Source organism: Ciconia boyciana, chromosome 11 (genome assembly GCF_034638445.1).
Source record: "Ciconia boyciana chromosome 11, ASM3463844v1, whole genome shotgun sequence".
Classification (NCBI taxonomy): Eukaryota; Metazoa; Chordata; class Aves; order Ciconiiformes; family Ciconiidae; genus Ciconia; species Ciconia boyciana.
This window is the reverse complement of record NC_132944.1, coordinates 9,587,115-9,612,726: the sequence shown is the minus strand read 5'-3', so window position 1 is coordinate 9,612,726 and position 25,612 is coordinate 9,587,115. Positions and strand designations below refer to the sequence as shown.

Sequence of the window (25,612 nt, the reverse complement as noted above, 5' to 3'; positions counted from 1 at the left end):
ATCAGTCTGAAGGTACAGCCCAGATGATGGCTCAAACAATGACTTACTCTAAAGAAAATGCTGGGAGAAAGCTCCCTGCAAGATGAAGTGACAGAAACTCAGCAAAAGGGTTTGTAAAAGAGGCACTGTTGTGCTTCGAATTTAAATTGCAACAAGAGAAAATGCCTCAGAGGGGCCCAGATTCACCTTCCCGGGCAGTGTGTAGGCAGGAGCAGTGTCAGGACTCTGAATCCTCCCGGTGCATAATGCACTGGGGAGCATCTCGTGCAGCCTCGTTGGGAGCACATTCACGTGCCATGCTACCCAGGGAGTGAACTCCTAAACCTGCCCGTCCTGGGGCATCTCTGAGCCCTGGCTGTTGTTGGGTCCCTGTGGAAGGCTGGAGGGGGCATGGTGGAGGGATGATGCTGTGAGGGGCTTGCCCCATCAGCAGGATTTTACTGGGCAAAGATTTGGTGGCTCAGAGAGGCCAAATCCCTTTTAAAATGTAAGGAGCATCCATCAGGAGAGGCTATTCTAAGGACTGAGTTTATCTCGTCTGAAAATGTTACAAGGTAGGATTAAAAGTCAGCAAAGGACAGAGGTGTCTTAGGTAAAAATGATAAAAATAAAAAAGGCAGTAATTTGTATGTATATACGCACACACTTGCTTCTAAAGCTGGGGAGAGAATACCTCGTGCTCTGATGTGCATCAGAGACTTGAGAGACGATCAGTGAATGTCCTGCCTTGCATCTCAGCCTGCTTTGGATACAACTGTTGTTTAGGGAGGGAAGAAAAGGTCAGATTTCCATTTAGTAAAGGAGGAGGTTAAAGTAGCAAAGGAATAGTTATCCTGTGTGTTTATACTTTACAATAAAGTTGTGCAGCATGTGCCATACGTCTGTCAGAATTTCCTGTAACTGCTTTTTGTGTGAGGGGATTTACCCCTTGAAGGGGAAGGAGCAATACAGAGTGCTGAGAGCTACACTTGGTCTGGGTTTTCTCAAAACAAATATATCGTGTATCCAAAATGCTGGAAGCCCAAGTCTGGATACCCAGGTTTTGGCATGTCACCCCAAATGTGGCACTGTACTTCAAAATGTGGTACTGTGTTTCATGACCATGGAAAAGGAAGGGTGGGGGAAGACAGCCCAGATAATTTTGGCATACCATTTAATTATCTCTGGTTTGGTTTAAAATGATACCAGTAGCTGGGATTTTTTTTTTTTTCTTTTGAGGATAAGGAACCTAACAGCAATATCCTGACTTTTTTTCACCAGCAGTCAAGATCGCTTGTACTATGAAGCCATATGTTAGGGAAAGAAAAATAATGTGAAACAACAGATGTAGCAAATAGCAGAGCCTGAGGATATCAGAATATTATTTATAATTTGACTACAAAAAGTGATCTAGTGCATTAATAGATTAGCAAAGTGCAATTTACTACGGAAAGAAAAATAATTTTCAAAATGCTATCAAAATTCCTCGTCTCAGGAAAAAATAAATTGTCTGAGTTGTTTCAAGCAACTTAATGGCAGATGGCCAATATCTAAAGCATTTTTTTAAACAAATGCCGGGAGCCATGGTGTGCGTGATTCACTTTTTATTCACTTTTTATGAGAACAGCTTTATGGTATTCATTAGGATGAATATCTGTTGGACTTGAGGGCGTCAGAAGACCTTAACTGTTCACAGTGCCATATAAATCATGTCAGGAAGAGGGGCTAAATTTAGACTGATTCCCACTGACGGCGTTGAGCGCTGTGAGTGCAGAAGGTGCTCCATCTCCAGCACTGCTCAAGGTTCGGGATGGCAAGTTTATACAAACAATGCAAGGGCAAAACCAAAGCTCCATCAGAAAGCTGCCTGGTGTTCGCAGGCAGCAGCAGCAGGGCTGTACCGTGGGCTGCTCCCGGCTCTTCTCAGCACCCTCTTCCTATTCACGATAAGGATTGTGGATATCACTGCATCTGGGTCCTGCAGCAAATATCAAGAATTCCTCAGAAGAAGCAGGTTTAGGAGGGTCCAAACCATCCACAGTACATTTTTCTTTTGTCCAAGAATCTGCAGCTTGAAAAACCTTCTCTCTTGTTGCGGGTGTGCTCAACGTGAGCGTACCTTGAAACGCCTTTCCAAAGCTACACAGCGGCTGAGCAGTGCAGTCAGCTTCATTTAGTTATCAGTCAATTTTCTGTGCATCAAGATGAATTTTTTCTGCAGCTGTGCTTCATAAAGGTGGGGGAACCTTATTATCTCTGTGCATAATGCAAAGACAAGTTGACTGATTTGTAAGCTCTGTGGTTGAGCAGCTAAGACTGTGGAGGTCCAGGTTTTGTTGCTATCCCTCTTAACTATTTTTTTTTTTTTTTTTTTACAGAACAAGTTTAAAAAAACTGTTGCAGACATCTGACTGTGGGTCAAGTGTATACCAACTTAAGCAAAAAACATTTCTAGTTAAAAAAGGCTTCCCTGGTTTTTATTGGCATAGAACAATTGGTCTGATTTCCAAATTTGTTGTGCAATATGAAGTTATCTCTCTTCATCAGAGTTGCAGGAGGCTGTAGAGCTATGCTGACACTGAAGGTTGCAGAGAAGATTGGGGAGAGGTTTCTTTAGCCATTAGAAGTAAAGCAGAAATGGCATGTACCAGCATTAGGGAGGTGGGTGCTCAGCCCTTCCTGGGCTGTGCTGCTGCCTTGACTCTGCCAGCTCACTGTAGCCTGAAGGAGATGATGTTTTAGGCTGAAATTTTATCCTAGCACAGAAGGATGTTCTTGTGTGGTTAGCAGCAGAAACTTGAAAGTTCATCTGCTTTCCCCAAGAAAATCCATGGGGGTTGGATTGATGGTCTTCAGATAAAGGCTTTTGTCTATAATGAGATCTTCTGAATTAGGATGGGCTGGATAGATGACTGTAACTACATAGCTGTATTACTGGATCTTGTATTTCTTTGTAAAATGACAATACATGGATTATATTGCAAAGAGGCCTGATTGTCATACTCTGCTTGTTTAAATTACAATATTTACTCTAGCATATTGTTAGTTTTTCTCAAGCTCTAGTACTCAGCTACTTTCAGATAAAGAGCTTATTTGGAGAAGCCTTCAGACTTTACACCTCCTGTGTGTACAGTAGTGTCTATACCATGAGTGAATATCCGAGGAGTAATAGCTCTGATCTTATTTTGGAGAGCCCTGGATGTATGTACTTGTCTATTAAAGATGCATCCATTTGTTTTGTGTTATTGTGCATGTTTCCGGAGTGCCATGAGTACAGCCGTTGCAGCTGCACAGGCTGAGCTTTCTGCACTGTGTGTAGCTGAGGAAGCTTCAGTGTCGTTATGAAATAGCATATATGGGCACTTAGACAGTTATAGACTAGTAATTGTAGCTGTTGCATCATGGATGTCTCTTTGCTCACAGGCATCAGGTTTCTAATGATGCTAAATATGCTGGAGATAGATGAAGAGTATATATTTTTCTGTCAGCACTTAACCAGCTGCTGAATTCTAACTTGTACAAATAATAGCTGCTTGTTTGATACTGTGAGCATTCTGCAATCTTTAAATTAAATCTCTTGTTAATGATGACTATCACCAGGTTCTCAGCAGTACTATTATGTAAGTTCCTTTGAAAATGTGTTTAATCCTTCAGAAACTGAACCAATATCTGAATTCATCTAATGTAGGCACCAATGAAGTGGGATTTGATGTCTGTCTGTCTGAATTATGTGCCATAGAAATTGTCCTTGCAACACTATTTATACATCATAACATATCCCTTACATTATGTGATGGCCAATGACGAGTCCAGAAAAATCAGCTGAAGGAGAGATGTTGAGAAAATGTAATGTGAAAAACGATGTTGTCAGCTCCTTTTCCATACAAGGAGGTGTTAAGCATCGCCTTTATGGAGATGCAAAAAGTGTGACCAGGAGTTCTTAAACTTGCCTTTCATTTCTATGTCATCTGAAGGAGATTGTACAAGAGGACTTCTTTCTCTCAGTATTCTCGCTACTCTGGGTTTGGGGCTTTTTTTCCCTCTCTTTGTTGCAGTATTTTTCTCTTGTGAAGATTTGCCTGAAGCAAGAGACCTAGCTGCTCAGTCTCTTAGGAATAAGGATGATGAGCACTTGAGACTCTAGTAGGAAGTGAGGTTAAATTATTTGTCATCACCTTCAGATAGATCTTTTGGAAGCAAAAAATGCTCATGTCAATAAATTGCTTTTGTGTTTCATCCGTCTCCTGACTTCCCGAGGTACTCCATTTCAAATCCATGGTACAAAAGTGCATTCTCTTGAAATCACTTTGTGTGCATGTGTCTTTGGTGTCAGCTACTTCATTGCTGAAGAAAGTAATGTTATTGCGTGGCTCCTGAAGATCACCAAGTTAAAAAAAAACAAGGAAACAACCTTTATAGAAAAGGGGCATGTGAGCAGAACAGAAGATTTGCACATCACAGTGCAAATGGGGTTTATGTTTACCTTCTGTGTTTTTTGGTGTCCTCTGACAGCATGGAGGGTTGCATGGTTTCTTGCTGCACCCAAAACCTGAGTTCACCTGTGGGTTCTTTCTCTTGCACCAAGCTTCGCTCCCCTGAGACCCCCACAATGTCCTCACATGGCTGGGCTGGGGGTTCAGGACTGCCTCTTTGCCAGGAGGTGCATGCAGCACCAGTATTGCTGCTTTTATCAGTAAGAAGCTAATGACTTCTGTGGGTTTCCTTCTCTTCCAAGAATAATAAATAATGGCATTTGTATACATCCATATATACAGGAGCTATTCCTGAAGCATGCGGTAAAACTCTCTGCTTGGCTTCTTCAGCTAAATGCCCTAAGAGGGCAAAATATTTGCCACACTAATCATGAAGTTGGAATTAAAATTGTGCCCATTGCTTAGGTTTACGCCTGTCTGAAAATGGACTTTGGGCCTGATTTGCTGCTCACGGGGTTACTACGATGGTAGTTTCAGGTGAACTAGAGGGAACACTCTGTTCAGTTAGGCCCACGCTCTGTTCAGTCAGGCCCATTGATTTAGATATTTTTAATTTTATTTTTAGTGTTGAAGTCTGGAGACTATTTGACAGATGTAAAATACAGAAATTGCTTTGCAGGTTCTTTGCTAGTTCAAATTTGGGCTAAACTTCTAATTGCAATAGTATCTTTAAAAGGTAACTCAAGCTATGTTTATCTGAAGGATAGCACACTCTTGTTCTAATTGTATAAATTCATATGTGTTTTCTGGGTGGGTAGTTACATTTGACTCCATACCTGGACTTCACTGTACACAAATTCTCGATGTTTAATACTCAGCTAAATGGCTGTTTTCAGTAGAGGAAAGCATTCTTGTCACTGGAAATTCTATTAAGTTTTTCAAATCTTTATTATTTTCATACTTGGACACTGTTAACATTGCTCTTGGTTTTTTTTAAGTGGATTTTGCTCAGGTTCCTTTCACAGATATCTTCACTGGTAAAGGTTTTCTTTCTGCTGTGCATTTGGCCAACCGTGCTTATGGAACTTAATATGCCTAATCAGTATTGTTTGTGTGCAGCATTTCAATCCCAGATTCACTTCCCTTGGCATGCATTTCTGTTGCATTGCTAATTTGGTTATGTAGCTGAGCTGAAACCACTTAAAAGCATTTTGCTTGTCAGGGCCTGGAAATGTAATAAGGTCTGTAATCAATGAGAGGGGAGTGAAATAATGAAAAGGACAGTGCGTGGATCTTCACAGTCTGGAAGCTCTCTTGCCCTGCTGAATTATTTGCAGGATTTCAATGTTTCCAGTGTGTAGTTGAGATTTAAAATTGAGGGGCTTTCGTAGAGGGTATCTCAAACATAATTCATAGGTTGAGTGGATCAGACATCAATGGTACAGTTTGGTAATTAGGGGGAGAAACAAAAAAGGGGGAAAAGTGTGGATAATTAAATATGCTCATATGGGGGGGATTATATCTTTGCTTATCTTCAAGCAAATCACTTGTGGACATATTTAGGCATTCTTTGTGCTTGTAGAATTTCTGTAAGAAGGTGGTGATCTCTCTGTGCTTATTTGTAATTCTGGCCCACCACCCCTCCACTCAAAGAAGAAAAAGGATTGTTTGGGACTGAAGGGTATTTGGTGATGTAGGTCAGTTCCTCTTTTGGGTGTCTAATCTTTCAATGAATTGCATATAGAAAATATCCTGCTATAGTGCATAGAAAGTGGGATTTTTCCTAGACCTTTTGACTTGTAACAAGCTAATTGAAGTCATTGGGTGTTAACTATACCCTTACTTTTGGATTGGGAGCCGTATTCTTGGCCTGTATACAGTGTGTGTGTGTATATATATACACACTGTTTATGTACACAAAAGTATATATATATTTTATATATATTTATAAATAATTCCTATATTTATATAAATATATCAATTATAGTATATTTAATAATTATACTTTAAATATACATTTAATATTTAAATATTTTTATGTAATACATACATTTATTGTGAGAGAGGGCATATGTATTTATAGAAAGAGCTGCCAGCACCAACCAGAACTGTGTCAACTTTCTGGATGAAGCCACCTTGAGGGTAGGAGAAGAGGTGAGACATATGAGAAGAATTTATTGCAAACTGTCTGGATCTCTTTGCCGAGTGTGACTTGCAGGAGGAGACTGCAGTTCCACTGTGCCTTTCTTTTACGAGCTGAAAAACAACTTGAAAAACTTTGCTCATAGGCTGGCTAGAAAATTATTCAGCTTGATAGACCGTGCCCCAAGGGAAGTCAGGTTGGAGAAGAGCTGGGCTGCTCCCTGGTGCGGGCTTTCTGCAAGCCCAGGGGTGCCGTGGAGGGAGGAGGCTCGGGCTGGCTCTGGACGACAGGGTCTGGTGCTGGTAAAGCTGCCGTTCATTAGCGCAGGAGGGAGAGATACAAACACGTTAGCTGAGCAGCAACAGGAAAATGGGCTTCTTGCCTCTGTTAAAAATCATTAGTTCTCACAGTCATTAACAACTTGATTTCCTTCCTTATTGGTATCAACCAGCTAATTTAAATTCACTCATCCCTATTTCTAATTAAGGATGTTAACAAAGGAATTTTCCCCACTTGTATCCTCCAACCAAGCATTTACTTTGATTGAAGGTCTCTAAAATATTTGTAAGAGATGACTCTGAGGGCTGGTTCCTTGGAGCTCCTGGCAGCACCCAGACCTGCAGGTACTGCAGGAAGGTGATCAAGACCGATGTGAGGTTAGAAAGAAGTGTGATGCTGCAGGTGGAAGAAGTGGGATGTGGTGTTGCCTCCCTTGGAAAATAATAAATTGCACTGCTGCTGCTTTCATCGATGCAGCTCAGAACACTTCACAAGCAGTAATTACATTTCATGAAACCCTGGTGAGATAGGTAAGTATAATCACACATTTTGCAGCTGGACAGATTGAATCATGCAGGTGTTACTTGGCCAAGGCAAAACAAGAAGTTAGTGGACAATTCCAGAAAAAGAATAAATCAAAGGTTCCTGATTCTTAACCTGTTGTGCCTTGCTTTAAGCTCTGAAAATACTGTTTGGTTTGCTGCTTAATTGCAGAGGCACTGGTTATCAGTTCACGCAACCATAAAAGTAAGAAGGCCACCGTATTGCCTGGTTTTACAGTCACATTACCAGGTTACGTATTCACCTCAAGTCTGAGAGGGAGAGAATGGTTAAGGCACGAGCCTACCACGTAAAATATTTAGATTCACCTTCTTTGTCACTGCTTTTGAGTTCTTTTGACTCTTTGTAGTTTAATTTCTGTGTTCCAATTTTCCATCTGCAAAGTGCCTCCCTCCTCTCAGACTTTTTATGCCTTGGCCTGTCAGATGAGAGGATCTCTGAGGCAGAGGGTTTGTAGTTTCTAACACGCCTGGGCTCTGCGGCGATCAAGGAATGACTTTCAAAGCACTGCTTTCCTCCTGTTGCAGTTGGGATGACATTAAGCGTTTTGATTCCTTAAGTTCTCGCCTGCTAAAATATTTTAAAGGCAATCAGTGGATTCTGAAGGACATTTCAGTCTCCGCAGGTTGGGGAGGATGGGGGTGCGTAGTTAATGCAAACATAGTGAGCTTCCCGAGGTGGCGTTAATAGCAGGCATGTTCGCTCAATTCTCTGGAGCACCCCTTCGGTTGCATCTGAAGTGGTTCTTTCTTCCCTCACTCTGGCTCTGTCTTTCAATTAGAGACTGGGATTTGCAACAGAACAAAACATCAGACTTTAAAATACCAGCTGTGCTTTATTTTAAATGCTTTCTTCTTTCAAAGACATACTTTAGCAGCATACGGAGTCTGGTGTTTTCTCTCTCGAAGATGGTCCCTGTAGGTTAGAGTTTCAAGTTTGTGATTATGGTAGGATTTGTTTCTCTGGATTGTGGTAGAATAACTTGCAAGAAGAAGTGTTGATGATTCTACTATCAAGAAAGAAGGTTCGTTTTTGCTGTAATTGGTAAAACCATAACACAAAATGTTTTATTGTATTGGCTAAAACATGCAGTTCTTTAACTGTGCTCTGAGAGGGTTCATTTGTATTTGATATCAGGAAAATACTGTTCCTTACTGTCCTTCTGTGTGTGTGTGTATATGTGTGTGTGTTTGTTTTTGACGTGCAGGACAGGAGAGAATTGGCAAAGACTCCCACTATGAGCAGGAGGGGAAGGTCCAGTTTGTGATCGATGCTGTGTACGCCATGGCTCACGCCCTCCACCACATGAACAAGGACCTCTGTGCCGACTACCCGGGGGTCTGCCCCGAGATGGAGCACGCGGGAGGCAAAAAGCTGCTCAAGTACATACGCAGTGTTAACTTCAATGGTGAGCTGAGACTGCTTCTTCAGTAGCATATTTACCCCTGTGGCTTTTTTCCATTTAATTTCACTTTCTATATTTTTTTCGTTCAATGCAGATCAAGACTTTTTTCTATTCTTTCGCTAGAGTTTGTGGCAGAAGACCATGTTTATTTAGTATCTGTTTGAAAATGTCATGTTTTAGCCAAGGCAAATGGGCTACTACTGTCCAAAGACAGAAATCACTGCTGCTATTTTAGGATACCTTCCAGAAGACTGATTTCCTATGGGAGAAATAGCTGGGTAAAAGCCGGAGCTTGTCTCTGACTCAATATGCCTCCTGAAACCCCAAAAGTTTGTTATCATAACACATCATTTTTCTTCTTTATATATATTGTTTCCTGTACTTGGCGAAAACTAACTGGATGAAATTCTGGTACCCTGAACCCAGCTTAGCTGCCCGCTCAAGAGAAGGGAGAGGATGGCTAAAGGGCCAGGTCCGCTTGCAGAGCCAGAACTAAGTGGTATAGACAGACTAGTTACTCCAAGCTTCATTCCTCTAGTGAGACTTCAGAGGAGACGGAACATCCTGAGAATGTGGATGAGAGAATTTTATCTCCTTGTCTGCTTATCATTTATCCACCTATGCTTCCCAAGCGGGGCAGTGATGGTTGTAATACCAGCCCTCTGTTTCATACAGTACAACGAGCTTTCATGTATTTTTCTCTTCATTGCAGTGTATGAATATCAGCAAAATTTCCTTGCCTCTTTATGTTTTACTCTAATTTTATTAGTTTCATTAACAAACATTCACCTGCAACCAGCCCAGAGGCACCAGAGCAGATCGCTTACAGCAGGTAACATTACAGCAACCTAATGTTATTTCCCCTTCATAAACCTTGCTAATGTACTTACCAGGAGATCTTACTGCTCTTGCCCTAGCTGTGTGTAAGATAGAGATCTGAGATATAACCAGGGGCCAAAAGTTAGACCTCCAAATCCATATTTAGAACAGATTTAGGGAAGTACTGAAAAAATACCCTTTCAAAATGTGCAAGGCAGCCAGGGCCGTCGCTGCTGGGAAGAGGGGTTTGCATAAGCTTCACATTCTTGTTGGGCAGCCCGGGGAGGTGTTCCCTGCTGCGATCTACTAATAAACATTTTTATTAATAAACTTAACAAAACCCACACATAGCCAATAGGACCTGAGAGATTTAAAGATAGGAACACAGATGGTATTTCGTGGTCAAGCTTGGTGATTTGTGCCAAGGATTTTTTTCCTTCCTGTATAAATCATCTTATAAACAGCAAGGTGAATATGAGGACATTTTAATTTCTTTCCTTGAAGTAAGTGGTATTAACTACAGCCAGGAGCAAATTTTGAGATGAATGATCTGAGGAGGTCTAGAGAGTTCTACTTTCCTCATTTTGGAAGGTTAATTATAAAGGACAAAGCTCCTTTGGAAGTAGTACAGCATTCATGTACAGTATTTGCACTTGGGCCATTTTAGTACTGGAAAACAGCTCATACATGGTCATCTTCTGACAGTTCTTGCATATAAAGATGGTGAATGGTCATCTAATCATTTTAATAGAGCTGAGAAATAATTTATGAGAAAGTGGGTGCCTAGCTAATGTTCCCTACTGTCCAGCTGCAAGAATTGGTTTGCACCAATTTTGGTTTCCTTATTTGTGTTTCTTTGGTCAGGCTTTTAAAAGATTACTTTTTTCCCTCCATTTGTGATTGATTTACATGGTCATATGGTGTTTTTCTTTGCTTATATACATGGAACTCATGTCCAGCACAGGGACTGAAGTAGTGGTTTGCTTTTTAGCATGGGAAGGAGAATGGTGGCAAAATTGACATAGCTTTAAACCTTTTTGATTTCTCTTGGCTATCTGGTTGTAGGCATTTTCCATGGGAGAAGAAACAATTCCTTTTAAGGTTCATTATCCAGGGCAGAGTTTAGCTTTTTCTTGTAATATTCATAGTGCGTAACTGCACATGTGTTTGTGTGCTCAGCCTCCATGTTCAGCTGCAGCCCTCCTGGGGCTCATTCCTTGAGCTATGGAAAGATGCTCTGAAGCTTCTTTCCATCTATACTGAGCTGCTTCTCGGTGTTATAGAAAAGTAAATTCCCAGAATTGCTGTGGTTCAGTCTTCCCAGTGGTGCAGGATAAACAACCATCATAACTCACCAAATGGATGAGGCCAGCCTGAAAAATGCAGAGGGATGAGGGAATGGAAGAAGCAATGAGAGAGGCTTTGGCTGGTTTGGGTGGTGTATTCCTGTTGATAAAGCCTGGGAGCCCCTGGGACATGGGTGCTGGTGCCTACATGTTCCTTACCCATCATGTCATGGCTGGGAGGGCAGGGACAGAGGAGTGCACTGCTGGGCTTGTGTCAGCTGTCTTGGTTTTACCCTTGATCTTAACCTGCTCTTCCCTGAGTCACCGGTGCAGCCATGCAACTCGATCTCATGAAGGTTAGGACTTGGAAAGCAATATTTAGTCTATGCTTAAAATCCTGTTCTCCCAGTCTTCTACCTAAATTTGTAGTAAAAACAGAAGGTAGAGCAGTGGGAGTGCTTTGTCCAAACTGTGTGCCGGAGAAAAAAAATGTAGCCCATTTTCAAGCATCCTGAGCCGATGAGCTTGAGATCCTCTTTGCATGTAATAGATCTCCTTGTCACCGTGCAGTTGAAATCATCCTGTCCGTACCTGCTTTTGGAGTCTTTTCTTCCTTGCAAAGGTAATGACATTCATGCAGAAAGAGCTCAAGCAACGCTTTAATGAAGAGAGACTGGATTTGTACTAGGAGCTCGGTATGAATTTTGATATCATCACACTACCTTGAGAACACAAAGGCCCAAAATATGGAAAACTTAAAACCCCAAGTGTTCATGCAGTGATATTCTGAAAATCTCAAAGTGCAAAGTGGTTGTATTTTTGCCGGGGAAAAACCTAAAGATTCTGTTCCTACGAGCCCTTTAGGTCCTCAATGTGAGTAATGCAGTAAATGTGAAGTGAATAATAAGCACCGTAGCTAGTTACACCTATCTAGCACCCTGTCCTTCTCCTATTAATTCATTTCTCATCTCGTGGTGATTAAGAGATCGAAATCCTACAAATTCAGTCAGATCGTGTCCTTTTTTTGAATGCATCCTGCAGGTGAGAGGGTGTCATGTACTTTGTGTCTGTGTAGTGAGAAGGCAGCTTATTTGTTGGGAACTGAAGATGAATTAAATTGTCATAGCCTCTGAATGAGCAAGAAGCTACAGTCTAGAGGCTAATACTCAGTTTCTGAAGTGCTTGCTAGGGCTGAGCAAAATTCTTGTAAATCTTAACAGAAGGAAAATAAACCCTAAATTATCAAAAAACCCTAAACAACTGTATGTTTTGATAATTAGAAGACCAAGAAGTCAAATATCAAATAGGATCATTTTTTAAAATACTGTTTCTTCTCTGTAATGAGGTTTTCATATGTTACTTTTTATTATTTTCATAAGTGCACAAATGAACTTGAATTGCAAGTGGAGACTGAAATGCTGTAGCAATTTAAGACAGGATTGATGGGTCCCTATAGACAGACGGTACAAAAAGAGCACCAAAGCATGCACCAGAGCCCACACAAAGGTTAAAGAAAGCTTGCACCTACTAAGCAGATCCTTGGCCGGGAGTCCAATTACTCCAACTTCAGAGTCAGAAAACAGGACGCTTCTGCATGACTTATGACCTGAGTTTATGAGTTCTTTGCGTTTCTATAGATATTTGTCTTCCCTACAGATCCCAGACTTTTCACAGCTTTTTTCTGTATAATTTTAATGCGTAAACGGCGTTGTACCTGAAAATGGACCTCTTACGTCCATAACAGTACCTATCCTTCACCTTGGCCTTCTGCTTATTGACCCTGTTGTCCACTGCCCACCACTTGGGCAGGGAGCAGGGGTCCTGCCAGCACCGTCTGCAGGCAACTTGCTCTGAGTGCCCAGATGGGGAATGGAGAGGCTTGGCTTTACCCCATGCACCACGGTGGGGTGGCCATGGCTTAGCCAGGAGGGTTCTGGGCAATGTTCCTGATGCCCATGAAGGTGACCATAGACATGCTCTCGGCTGCTTCCCCTCAGCCTACAGAAGACTTTGAGGCAGCAGAGTTTGCCTCGGCACTGTTGGTTGGCATGGCATGACAATGGCATCCGCCCTCTGTCTGCCTCCTGACATGCAGACATGGACACTTTTTAATGTCCATGCTGGGGTTTTGTCAGGATGTGGGGAATCCACAAATGTCTATGTTGCATTTTGGGAGCCTCACTTCAGCTCCTACCCTACAGAGCTGACAAAATTTGCACTTTTTTGTCAGCTCTGACAAAACCAAGCTTAACTAATAATATACAGCCTTTTAAGAGTCGTGATTAGCTAAATCCCATTTACCATTTGTGCCAACTTTCTGAAGAAGCCTAGGAATTACAGCCATTTCTTCCTAGTCACTTTAAGTGTTTTCACTGTAAATGTATTCTGGCTACATTAATCTATAATGACAATTGAATATTTCTTTATTTTCTTTATGCTTCCATAAAGAAAAAAAGATGGGTCATTGTCATAGGAGACTCCCTTCTGAAGGGAACAGAAGGCCCGATATGCAGACCAGACCCACGTCTTAGGGAAGTCTGCTGCCTCCCTGAGGCCCGGGTTAAAGATGTGAAGAGAAAACTTCCTGCCCTGGTACAGCCCTCAGACTATTATCCATTATTGATTTTTCAGATAGGCAGCAATGAAGTTGCAACAAGAAGTCCGAGGGCAATCGAGAGGCTTCAGGGCCTTGAGATGACTGGTTAAGGGATCAGGAGCACAAGTAGTGTTCCCCTCTGTCCTTCCAGTTGCAGGGAGTGATGAGGGAAGAAACAAGAAGAGCCAGCAGATCAATGTCTGGCTCTGAGCGTGGTGTTACCGGCAGTATTTTGGGGTTTTTGATCATGGGTTGGTCTACACGACACCAGGCTTGCTGGCGATAGACGGGGTACGCCTGTCTCAAAGGGGGAAAAGGATCTTTGCACAGGAGTTAGCAGGGCTCATTGGAAGAGCTTTAAACTAGATTTGAAGGGAGAAAGGGATAAAACCAGGCTTGCTAGAGATAAGCCTGGGGGCAGCCACGCCAATGTTTGAGGGACGGTGTGCTTAGCGAGGTTCTTCGGTCTGCCATCTCAGTGGAGGCAGGGGATGGAGATCCATGTGGCAGCAAAGACACAAGGGTTATGGATGTGTTAGAAACCACAGAAGCGCCTGAGAATGGTCATGTAGGAACTAGGGTTTCTCCACCAAAAAAGGTGGCAGGATCAATAGTCCAACTGAAATGCATGTACACCAATGCACGCAGCATGGGCAACAAACAGGAGGAGCCGGAAGCCATTGTGCAGCCGGAAAACTAGGATATAGTTGCCATCATGGAAGCATGGTGGGATGACTCCCACAACTGGAGTGCTGCAATGGATGGCTATAAACTCTTCAGGAGGGAGAGGCAAGGCAGGAGAGGCAGTGGAGTAGCCCTGTATGTTCGGGAGTGTTTTGATTGTCTAGAGTTTAATGATGGTGACGATAGGGTTGAGTGTTTATGGGTAGGAATCCGGGGAAGGCCAACAAGGCAGATATCATGGTGGGAGTCTGTTATAGACCACCCAACCAGGAGGAAGAGGCAGACAAAATATTCTATAAGCAGCTGGGAGAAGTCTCACAGTCACTGGCCCTTGTTCTCATGGGGGACTTCAACTTACCAGATTTCTGCTGGAAATATCATACAGCAGAGAGGAAACAGTCTAGGAGGTTCCTGGAGTGTGTGGAAGACAACTTCCTGACACAGCTGGTGAGTGAGCCAACTAGGGGAGGTGTCCTGCTTCCAGTTGTTTGTGAACAGAGAAGGACTTGTGGGTGATGTGACAGTTGCAGGCTGTCTTGGGCATAGTGATCACAAAATGATAGAGCTTTTGATTCTTGGAGAAGTAAGGAGCGGGGTCAGCAGAACTGCTACCTTGGACTTCTGGAGGGCAGACTTTGACCTGTTTAGGAGATTAATTGACAGAGTCCCTTGGGAGGCAGTCCTGAAGGGCAAAGGAGTCCAGGAAGGCTGGACATCCTTCAAGAAGGAAATCTCAAAGGCACAGGAGCAGGCGGTCCCTATGTGCTGAAAGACGAGCTGGCAGGGAAGAAGACCGGCCTGGCTGAACAGAGAGCTTTGGCTGGAACTCAGGGAAAAAAGGAGAGTTTTTGGAAAAAGGGGCAGGCCACTCAGGAGGACTACAAGGATGTCATGAGGTTATGCAGGGAGAAAATTAGAAGGGCCAAAGCCCAACTAGAACTTAATCTGGCTGCTGCCATAAAAGACAATAAAAAATATTTCTATAAATACATTAGCAACCAAAAGGAGGGCTCAGGAGAATCTCCATCCTTTATTGGATACGGGGGGAAACATAGTGACAAAGGGTGAGGAAAAGGCTGAGGTACTTAATGCCTTCTTTGCCTCAGTCTTTAATAGGAAGACCAGTTGTTCTCGGGGTACCCAGCCCCCTGAGCTGGAAGACAGGGACAAGGAGCAGAATGAAGCCCCCATAATCCAAGGGGAAATGGTTAGCGACCTGCTACGCCACTTAGACACACACAAGTCTATGGGGCCAGATGGGGTCCACCCAAGGGTACTGAGGGAGCTGGCAGAAGTGCTCACCAAGCCACTGTCAATCCTTTATCAGCAGTCCTGGCTCACTGGGGAGGTCCCCGTTGACTGGAGGTTAGCAAATGTGATGCCCATCTACAAGAAGGGCTGGAAGGAGGATCCGTGGAACTACAGGCCTGTCAGTCTGACCTCGGTGCCGGGGAAGGTTATGGAGCAGATCATCCTGAGTGCCATCATGCGGCACGTACAGGACAACCAGGTGATCAGGCCCAGTCAGCATGGGTTTATGAAAGGCAGGTCCTGCTTGACTAACCTGATCTCCTTCTGTGACAAGGTGACCCACTTAGTGGACGAGGGAAAGGCTGTGGATGCTGTCTACCTAGACTTCAGTGAAGCCTTTGACACTGTTTCCCACAGCATTCTCCTGGAGAAACTGGCTGCTCATGGCTTGGACGGGCGTACTCTTTGCTGCGTAAAGAACTGGCTGGATGGCCGGGCCCAAAGAGTGGTGGTGAATGGAGTTTACTCCAGCTGGTGGCCGGTCACAAGTGGTGTTCCCCAGGGCTCTGTGTTGGGGCCGGTTCTGTTTAATATCTTTATCAATGATCTGGATGAGGGGATTGAAGACGACAATAAGTCGTCCCCCCGGTAAGTTTGCAGACGACACCAAGTTGTGCGGGAGTGTTGATCTGCTTGAGGGTAGGAAGGCTCTGCAGAGGGACCTGGACAGGCTGGGTTGATGGGCCAAGGCCAGTTGTATGAGCTTCAACAAGGCTCAGTGCTGGGTCCTGCACTTGGGTCACAACAACCCCATGCAACGCTACAGGCTTGGGGAAGGGTGGCTGGAAAGCTGCCCAGTGGAAAATGACCTGGGAGTGCTGGTTGACAGCCATCTGAATATGAGCCAGCAGTGTGCCCAGGTGGCCAAGAAGGCCAATAGCATCCTGGCTTGTATCAAAAATAGTGTGGCCAGCAAGACTAGGGCAATGATTGTCCACTGTACTCGGCACTGGTGAGGCCACACCTCGAATGCTGTGTTCAGTGTTGGGCCCTTCACTACAAGAGAGACATTGAGGTGCTGGAGCGTGTCCAGAGAAGGGCAACGAAGCTGGTGAAGGGTCTGGAGCACAAGGCTGATGGGGAGCGGCTGAGGGAACTGGGGTTGTGTAGCCTGGAGAAAAGGAGGCTCAGGGGAGACCTTATCGCTCTCTACAGCTACCTGAAAGGAGGCTGTAGAGAGATGGGTGTGGGTCTCTTCTCCCAGGTAACAAGCAATAGGACAAGAGGAAATGGCCTCAAGTTGTGCCAAGGGAGGTTCAGATGGGATATTAGGAAAAATGTCTTCACCGAAAGGGTTGTCAAGCATTGGAACAGGCTGCCCAGGGAAGTGGTGGAGTCACCATCCCTGGAGGTATTTAAAAGTCGTGTAGATGTGGTGCTTAGGGTCATGGTTTAGTGGTGGACTTGGCAGTGCTAGGTTAATGGTTGGACTCGATGATCTTAAAGGTCTTTTCCAACCTAAACGATTCTATGGTTCTATAAATATCTGCCTAGTGCTCATAAGGAACCAGTGAGGGGAGATTTCAGTGGAAGATTTTCTGTACCAGCCTTTGAACTGAATCTGTATTTGATCTCGGAGGATTGTAGGATAGACAGGAAACAATTTACCAGGGCTAGAATGGAAACTATGCTAATTCACTCCTTCAAATCTTTTTTCACTCACTGGAATTCAATGAAGAATGGGAATCATGAAGAAAACCATAATCTTAAAGTTCAATGCTACAACAGAAGAGATTTTTCATTGCTTTAGGGAAAAAAAAGTTATGCAGGAGGAGGAAGCTTTGAATATAGATATGCTGGAGTACTGTCATAATCTTCAATCTTGACACAATATTACTCTACCATACTGAAACCTATTTTAATATGTCTTGAAATAAATGTCACCCTTGAAGTTTTCACCTGGAGATCTGAGGAAATGCAACGCTGCTTTGAATTCTCATCTTAGAAAGGGTTCACATCTAATGCCATGGTAATTAAAATGCAGGTGTTCTGGGGAGAACTCGCCTGAGGATCAGGAATCGTCTGTCCCCTCGCTCAGCTGTCGCTGCACCTCCAGGCTGCCAGCTGGCTTTGCTCAGCACCAGGCGCAAAGGAAGGGTTGTGGGGGTATCCTTGCCTTGTTGCTTGCCCTGCACTTCTTTACTTGTGTTAGTCACCTTAGTATATGGCAAATAAAGTTAATTCAGGATCCTGATCCTGAACGGTTCCTGACTGAGATACTTTTCAGCCTGTGTCAGTGTCATAGAGCCTAAATAACGGAGTACACAAGGAACAGTCTTCCTATAGCTTAGTCTGTTCTTTTCCATCCCAACTGCATGCTGATTACAGGAATAAGAACATATTGTGGAGGAGGAAGCTATTTCTGGATGCTAGTCAAGATTCAATAGACCTGGGCTGACTTCTGACAGCAGTATCTCTCAGAAGCAGATGGAACATTTTCTGGGGAAAAAAAAATCATTTAGAGGCTCCATTCACAGGAGCGATTTTCACTGAAGAACTCCCTGAGGAAAGAGAGATGTGAGGGAGGCTGGAGGGCAGGAAGAAAAGCCTTCTGATATTTCTTGCTTTGTGCAAAGCTAGAGTGAAGTAAAGCTGATCTAGTTTTGCTTCATTTTATTTTTATAAATAGGTTTGGGCATAAAGTAGGTTTGGGCAGTGATAATTAATCTCTGGAAGAGGTCTAGGATGATGCCACTGTGTCCTGAAGCATCTGTTTTAGATGGCTGGGGTGATAGATGACCTTTGCCTGAAATGCATTGCAAGTCCAAAAGCTCTCAACCGTGACTAAATAAAATAGATACTGTAAAGATTTGGCTTTTGTTGGTTGTTTGGTTGGATTTTGTCTTGTTTTCTTCCCCCAGGCAGTGCTGGCACTCCAGTGATGTTCAACAAAAATGGCGATGCACCAGGGCGCTACGACATCTTCCAGTACCACACCACCAACACCAGCACCCCAGGCTACCGCCTCATCGGCCAGTGGACAGATGACCTCCAGCTCAACGTGAGTCTATTTTATTCTTTGCTTGCACTTTTTTGTCAGGTACCGTCACTAAATGTTTTCTTTTTTTCATCCTGCAAAAATTAATAGGGATCTTTACTATTTCTTCACAGCTACATAATGCATTTTTTTTCATGTTATCTTCTTTTACTCTGTCCTGCAGCCTTTTCTCTGTACCCTGAGTATCAAAGCTCCTCAGACTAATAGAGACATTAGGTGATCATGCAAATTTTATTACTTTTGTGTGTCTGAAGTCCCTAGTTGCCAACTTGGAAAATGAAGCAGTAATGTGTTTTAGTTTGAAAGCAATGGGCTTTCATTTGCAGATGCTCTTCAGTTTTTCTAGTTATATTCTTCAGTTTTTCTAGTTTTAGGAAAGCTGAAACTAAATGTTTTTTCAGTGACTCACTTTTCCGGTGTTACTTTTAAGCACGTAGCAGAGATATCCATATGAATCAGATGGCCTTTTTGTAATGACGCCTAAAGAAAAACAAGCATGTGATCAAAGACCCCCAAGATACTTTGATGTTTCCCAAATGAAAAAAACACGACTGGTGGCTGAGAAAGCTGGAGACTCTTGTGTCAGCTTTGTCCGTACAAGGATGGTCTGTGACAGGTGTCTGGGGATCTGGGTTCAGGCTTCCTGCTTGACTTCGTGCAAGTTGCTTGGGCCTCAAATACATGGAGAAATAGTGCTGGTTTAACCTTATAGTTATTTGACTGCTTGTAGATCATTATTAAAGCACAAAGACAGTGTTTTCAGTTCAGTTTGACTGCTCTTCAGCAACAGAGCCTGACTAAAATCAAGGTATTCCTGAAGTGAAATGCCAGTTGCTACAAAAAGGTTTTCCTCTCTAAGTCAAAGTTCCCACACGAGGTTATACCAGCTCCCTCTCCTGGCATCGTCCATCCTTGCTGTGTTATGGCTCCTTCCCTGCCTCTGCTGCCAGATTTCCTTTGAAAATAATGCGCAGGGTGAAAGGGAAGGCTGTGTGAGCATGGTCCAGTCCTGACACACACTCGAGAGGTGGCCAGGACGTACCTGGCACGCAGCTCGTGGTCAGAGCAGCTGCGGCTTGTGCCTCGGGTCTCTGTGTGTGGACCCGGCATAACGCTTGCTGCACTGGGGGGATGAGACCCATTAATTGCAGGGAGATTTGAGCTACCATTCCAGCTATGCAGCTCTTCAGCTGGGGTGCAGGCCATGGGCTACCTAGGTAGATCAAAACACCATCATTTGGAGTGTAACCAAATACAGGACGCTTTCTCTTTTTATTTTTAAAGATTTCATGTCTTTTGTTAAATGACGTAATTAATGTGGATTACCAAGGGTCCAGTCTTTGAGACTGACCACAATATTTTGCTCTTCTTGAATTTTGGCTCATTTTGATTTGCTGTATGCTATTTCAGTGTTTTTCAACTTTTGATGTTCTATTTAAGGAAAACTATGTTAACTTGCAATTTGCAGTTCTTTTAGCAAAAATATTAATATTTTATTAAGTAAATCCTTCTTTATATAAACGACACATCCTGATTCATTAAAATTTAAAGCTAAATTAATGGGGCTTGATTTGTATTCTTGTTGTTGTGTTAAATGTTTCCATAAAAAGCACACTTTCCTCACCCTCATATCCTTGCAGCTACAGGGTTATATCAGTAGTTGAGATTGTCTCAGTAACTTCCCTTCTACTCACTTATGGGTCCTAGTTTCTCACACAGGATTAGCATTGCTGTGATAGTTCCTGTTTGTATTTTCTTACAATAATAAAGAAAATTGTGGAGTTTAGAGAAGTCAAGGATACCCTAAAATAACCAACCAAAATAATAGCTACTATTAAGTACATCTCAGGAAAAATTGCCAAAGGCTACAATTTGTCTTCAGTAATTATTGTGGAGTTAACGCTTCAGGATATATTTTCCCAATTCTTATTTCTTCAAAACCAACACAAGAGGGGAAACAAAAGAAAGGATGCTTGGTGAAAGTGCTGATTTTAATTTTGAAAATGCTGAAGTGATGCTTTGTTTTCCAAGAGACTTGTAATCTTGGGCAGTCTCGTTTAGTTCTGTGTGTCTGAATTTTCTGTTACAAAAGAGAAAAGTTGTTCTGCCCTGTTATGCAGGCCGTAATGGTAAGGACACTCCAGATCTCAAAGGCGGTAGGTAAATAAGTGCCGAAGACCATCATAGGTGAGTAAATGCTTTCTTCTTTATCATTGTCCTCATTCAAAGAAGGAGCAAGAACATTTTGCCATTTTGTTTCCGTGGAAGTAGTGCTACCGTTCAGTCTATCATAGGTCTAATCTACAGTATGTCACCTTCCCATTCACAGTATTTTGGAGTGAGAGGCAGAAGTAGGGGAGCACAGGGCTCATTAATCTTGATAGCTGTACCATATTTTTTCATGTAAAATTACAGAATAACTTCTCTTTACGTTTCTCTTTCTATTGTATAAGACAGTAGATAGACTGAAGAGATCTTTAACAACGTATTTGCAAGTCTTAAAATATGCTATATCAGCCTTTTTCTTTTTGTTGTCAGGAGTTTATAAACCTGGTTTTACAAAATTTCTGAGACTGTTTGTGTATTTCTTTCAATCCTGATTGCTTCTCCACATCTTTGTATCACTTTTGCTTTTTTATGTCTGGCAGAAACGTTCAGTAAAGGCAGATGTCTGCTCCCTGCACACACAGGAGCCAGACTCTGCTCTCCCTTTAGCAAGTTTGTGTGTGAAGTGTCTCCTCTGAGTGCAGTTGACTCACCCTGGCTTTACGTTTCTGTATCTGAGGTCAGAATTTGGTCGATAACCAAGAAAAAATATTTTATGACTTTTCACTGCAGCAAACTTCGGACATAATGTAGTTTTTACGTAAGGACAGTATAATCACCAAACTTTCTTTTGCTTGCTTGATGTCAAGCAACCTAGCACAGCTTTGCCTAGTACCCAATGCATGATTTAGTAGCAATCTTGGCTGTATTTCACAGATATCTACGCAAGGATAAAATGAGCAGATGTCTAATTTTAAATGGCTTGGCCAGTATTCCATGAAAAACTGTTGCAGTGCTTTGTTCTCCCTGCAGTGAAGTTGTGATTACCAGATACCCACCCACCTCCCATAAGAGGTCATGGAAGAGCACCTCCTGCCTCTCTCTCTTTTATGAAGATTATGTCAAGCTCTGTCAGCCCCTTTTCGGCCCCCTGCATGCAGATTTAGTATGCAATATTTATAGTTCACGTCCTCCTGCAGTTTGAAATGCTTTGCCCAGAATTTTAGGATCAGAAATTTGGCCAGCTGCATCCCTATTGAAATCCAGTATCATGACCCCCACAGCCTGTTGAATAGCAAAGATACAGCTAATGCAATTAGACAATAAAACTGTTGACCACTGTAATATTAACATCTGAAACCAGGATTGTATATTACTATGCTAGTGTTGAGAGTACACTCATGTATTACGAGGCAGTTGCATCATTATGAGGAGAACTATTTTGACTGTATTTAGCTTTAATGATGTGTTTCAAAAGTGAAAAGTGCTAGTGGTGAAAAGGAGGAAATATACCATGGGGAGAAGGAGGTGTGTCATGTACCAGCTGGTTTTTGGTTGTTTTCCTTTTCAAATGGGTAACTTTTTTTTTTTTTTTTAAACTTTAGCAAGAACTAGCTCTCTAACACTTGTGCTGTTCGAGTAATAGGAAATAGTGAGGATGACTGTGGGTTAAGCATGAAGGCAGAGTGGCCAGGAGACCCAGGTTCTGCTTTCATGCCTTATGTTTCACTTTGAATTTTAGAAAGATGATTAAGTCTCCATGCTCTGTTTTACCTCATGCATACCATAGATCCAATAACGATAGATGTCTTCTTGACATGTGTGCCTTTGTTAGTCTCTGTAAAGCACTTTGAGGTTGCTGAATAGGAGGCACTATAGGAATGCAAGGAACTAGCTGACCAGCTCTGATACATGGCTGGCTTCTGTGAATGCAACTTCTAGTGGTTTGAAGTGCCTGAAAAAAACAGAAACGCATCTCTCCTGGAGGAGCTGATGTGCCTGAAGGAGAAAGAAATGGATCACTCCTAGAGGAACTGCAGGTTCTCATGGGAAATATGGTGATATTGCTTCTCTTTCTCTATATAGTTAACTCAGCAGGTCCCAGGTTTATTATGTTTTCACATCCAAACCTCTGCAAGCATCCCTGAACTGTCAAAATGCAAAAGGAAAGAAAACAATCCCTGTGAAATTGTTGAATCCTTCTTTTCCATACCCTATCACAGCAGCATTCTCCATCATGTTCCCAGTGACTCCTTTCCATAGTTGTCTCCACAATTTCCCTGCAGTGCCTGAACTCCCTCCCACACCCCTATATAATTTGCTGCGCAAGCGAGACAGCTTGTATTGTGGTTTTCTTTGAATTACACACATGCCAACTGGTTGTCTGTCTGGCCGAACCAAAAGGGTGAGAGAGATGCTCAGTGTTGGTGGATCTTTGTTCTAACTATCCACTGAGTTTTAGCAATCCTGCAGACACGTCCTTCTGAAATCTCTGCTTGTAGCAAATGTGCTTCAAATTGGCCAGCAAGTTCAAAAGTTATTAGGAAGGAAGTTGGTGCAGACAGATGGGCAGACAGAACATGCATGTGTTCCACTTCCTTCAAATTTTCTTCTAAAATGATAGCAAAATGTAGAAATTTCCGATAGTTATGCAGAATGAAAAGTAAAGTAAAGCTAGTCTTGCTGTTGTTAATTTTTGTTAAAAATGTGATTTACGCAAAAGTGTTGCCCAGTAAGAGGACTGCTATTGCGTTTGGACAAGTAGGCATACCAGTTCAATCTCTTGTATCGCCGAAATGAGCGGCAGACTTGCATTTGACTGAAAAGCCAGAGTTTTGGCCTTTTCTTCAATCTCTGCCCTGTTTTCCTATTTCATACTGACAAGCTTTTGGGGGTCATTAAAAGGCTGGGCTCGTTTAAAGTTTTCAGTTTGAGTGGCTTAGTCCTGGTTTTGATGTGTCGGCACCACTGAGGCTGAGCCATGATCAGGCTGGAGAGATGTGTCCGGGCTCTTGTGTATGGACACTAGTTGCTTTCTGTGATCTAGCAACAAATGAGTTGTTGGGGTATTGTGATACTGTGTGATGGACTAGAGGTCTTGACAGAATACCAAGAAGGAAGTTCTCCATGGGGGAAGTGCTCTCACCTCCGTTGTGTGGTGGAGCACCCAGCTGAGATGTGGTATTCATCTCGTACCATCCCTCTGCAACTTGCAATGTGGTGGCAGATGTGACAACCTGTTTCACCTTCACCTTTGTCTTGGTGAGTAGTGAAATGGTTACAGGAGACCTATTTATTTGCCATTAGAGAGGGATATCTTCCTAGAGCAATCTAATGGGTTTTTTTTCAGTTTGATTGTCTAATTAATGCTGTACTTCCAGCCTATTAGTGTCTGCGTAGGGTGCATCATGTTGTTTTAATTGCATTGGCATCTCCAGCTTGTCAAGTGTGCTCTTCCAGATCAGCGTTATGGCTCATAAAGGTGCCACTGGGCACTCGGGTGCTGATCAGATGCTGCAGCACATTTTCAGGATGGCTGAAGAAGGTGTATCCTCAACTGTGGATGGAGAACAAGATGCCCTGTCCATTATTACACGGTAGAGATTTCAAGTAGCTCTTACTTGAAACATGTTTCCCTTCCAAAGCATCAGACAGGGTTAACTGTAAGCTCCAAATAAAATTAAAACATTTCTCTAATTAATTTGTTTGCAAACAGAAACAAATACATATTAAAGACGCCTAAACATACTGTGTGTAGAGATAAACAAAAAAATCTATATTGTTTTATAGATGCACCCTTGAATTGTAAATTGTTTAGTCACGTGAAGCAGTGTACAGCTTGAAACATGACTGCCAGTTAAATGGAGCCTTTTGCATGCAGAGTCAGGAAGGCTGGCGGCTTAGCAATTCCTTATGCTTTTATTAATTTCCTCCAGCAATAAGTGATATATTGCTGCAATCTTTCTAAACAAGTTCTTAGAAGACTAATAGTATTGATAATTATCAATATGGTTCCATAAACACGTACATTACATAGATCTAACTCCCCTTATAAATCCTGGCTCATGTTATACAGTGCGAAGGAAATAGCTGTGTACTTATTAATAACACCCTCCTCCTTGGGGAAGTAGCTATATTATGTTGTTTTCTTCACTGTAGGTTCGGACCAGTATTTTAGAGGAATATGAAAAATGGAAAAAAAGTCTTGCTTTAAAAAAGTAACACTTCTGTACCTCAGAGTCTCTGGTCTTGGAGCAAACAGAGAGTTTGCATAGCTTGAGGGTCAGCTTTCACCCTACAGAGGATGGGGAGCCATTGCTGACCCTGACAGCAGGGAGGGATGGTTTCAAAGCAAGTCATTGACAAAGAGAATGCTGCAACTTCCATGCTGCAATTATTTTTTGCCCACAAATAGAAATATATTAAATAACTTTGTAATCATCTGTGCAATTTATGCAGATCCTGCACACTTCAACACATATTGAATCTGTTTAGGCTCAGACAAATCTATTTACATGCCATAAACATCTCTGTTATAGAATTTGGAAATAAATCTTATGAATAGCAAGCTAATGGAAAGAATAATTAAATGTCTAACCTTTTGGCTAGAGACCTATATGTACCTGACTTTTTGGTAAAATATTCAGAATGGCAATGAGATCTAAGCTACTATTCAGCAAAGTTTGATGCTCAGGAATATTCTGCCAACAGATGGTATTTTTCTAAAATAATGTGTTCAAATTTATTTCTGTTCATTGTTTTTTGGTTTTGTTATTGGTTTGGTTTTTTTTTTCTTGGGAGTAGAGGAGGTTCAGAGCAGATGGATTTTTTGCAGAATATTTTGCAGCAAAAGGTAAATCTCTCTGGACCATATGCAAATTTCAGTTTATTGAAAGCCTGGGATTTCCCCAATTGCTGGTGGAAGGAGAGCAAAAAGGCATGTATCTGGCCAATTAGAAGGTTTTGCTTCAAATAGCAAGGGATGAGAGAATTTCACCACAATGACCATAGGGTTATTTTGGGGATTTTTAGACACTTTTAAAATAACATATTTGAGCTAGCATTTGGAAGTA

General features: G+C 42.4%; 1 protein-coding gene across 4 annotated transcripts in view; it reads left to right on the top strand.

Moving 5' to 3' along the window:
* The window catches only part of GRM7 (glutamate metabotropic receptor 7), a 313,281-nt gene that overhangs the window by 198,226 nt on the left and 89,443 nt on the right, over positions 1-25,612 (top strand). For all 4 annotated transcript variants that reach the window (XM_072876291.1, XM_072876292.1, XM_072876290.1 and 1 more), the window contains exons 6-7: positions 8,603-8,803; positions 18,358-18,497. In XM_072876291.1, coding sequence (XP_072732392.1) covers positions 8,603-8,803; positions 18,358-18,497 — 341 coding nt within the window. The remainder of the gene's footprint in view (positions 1-8,602; positions 8,804-18,357; positions 18,498-25,612) is intronic.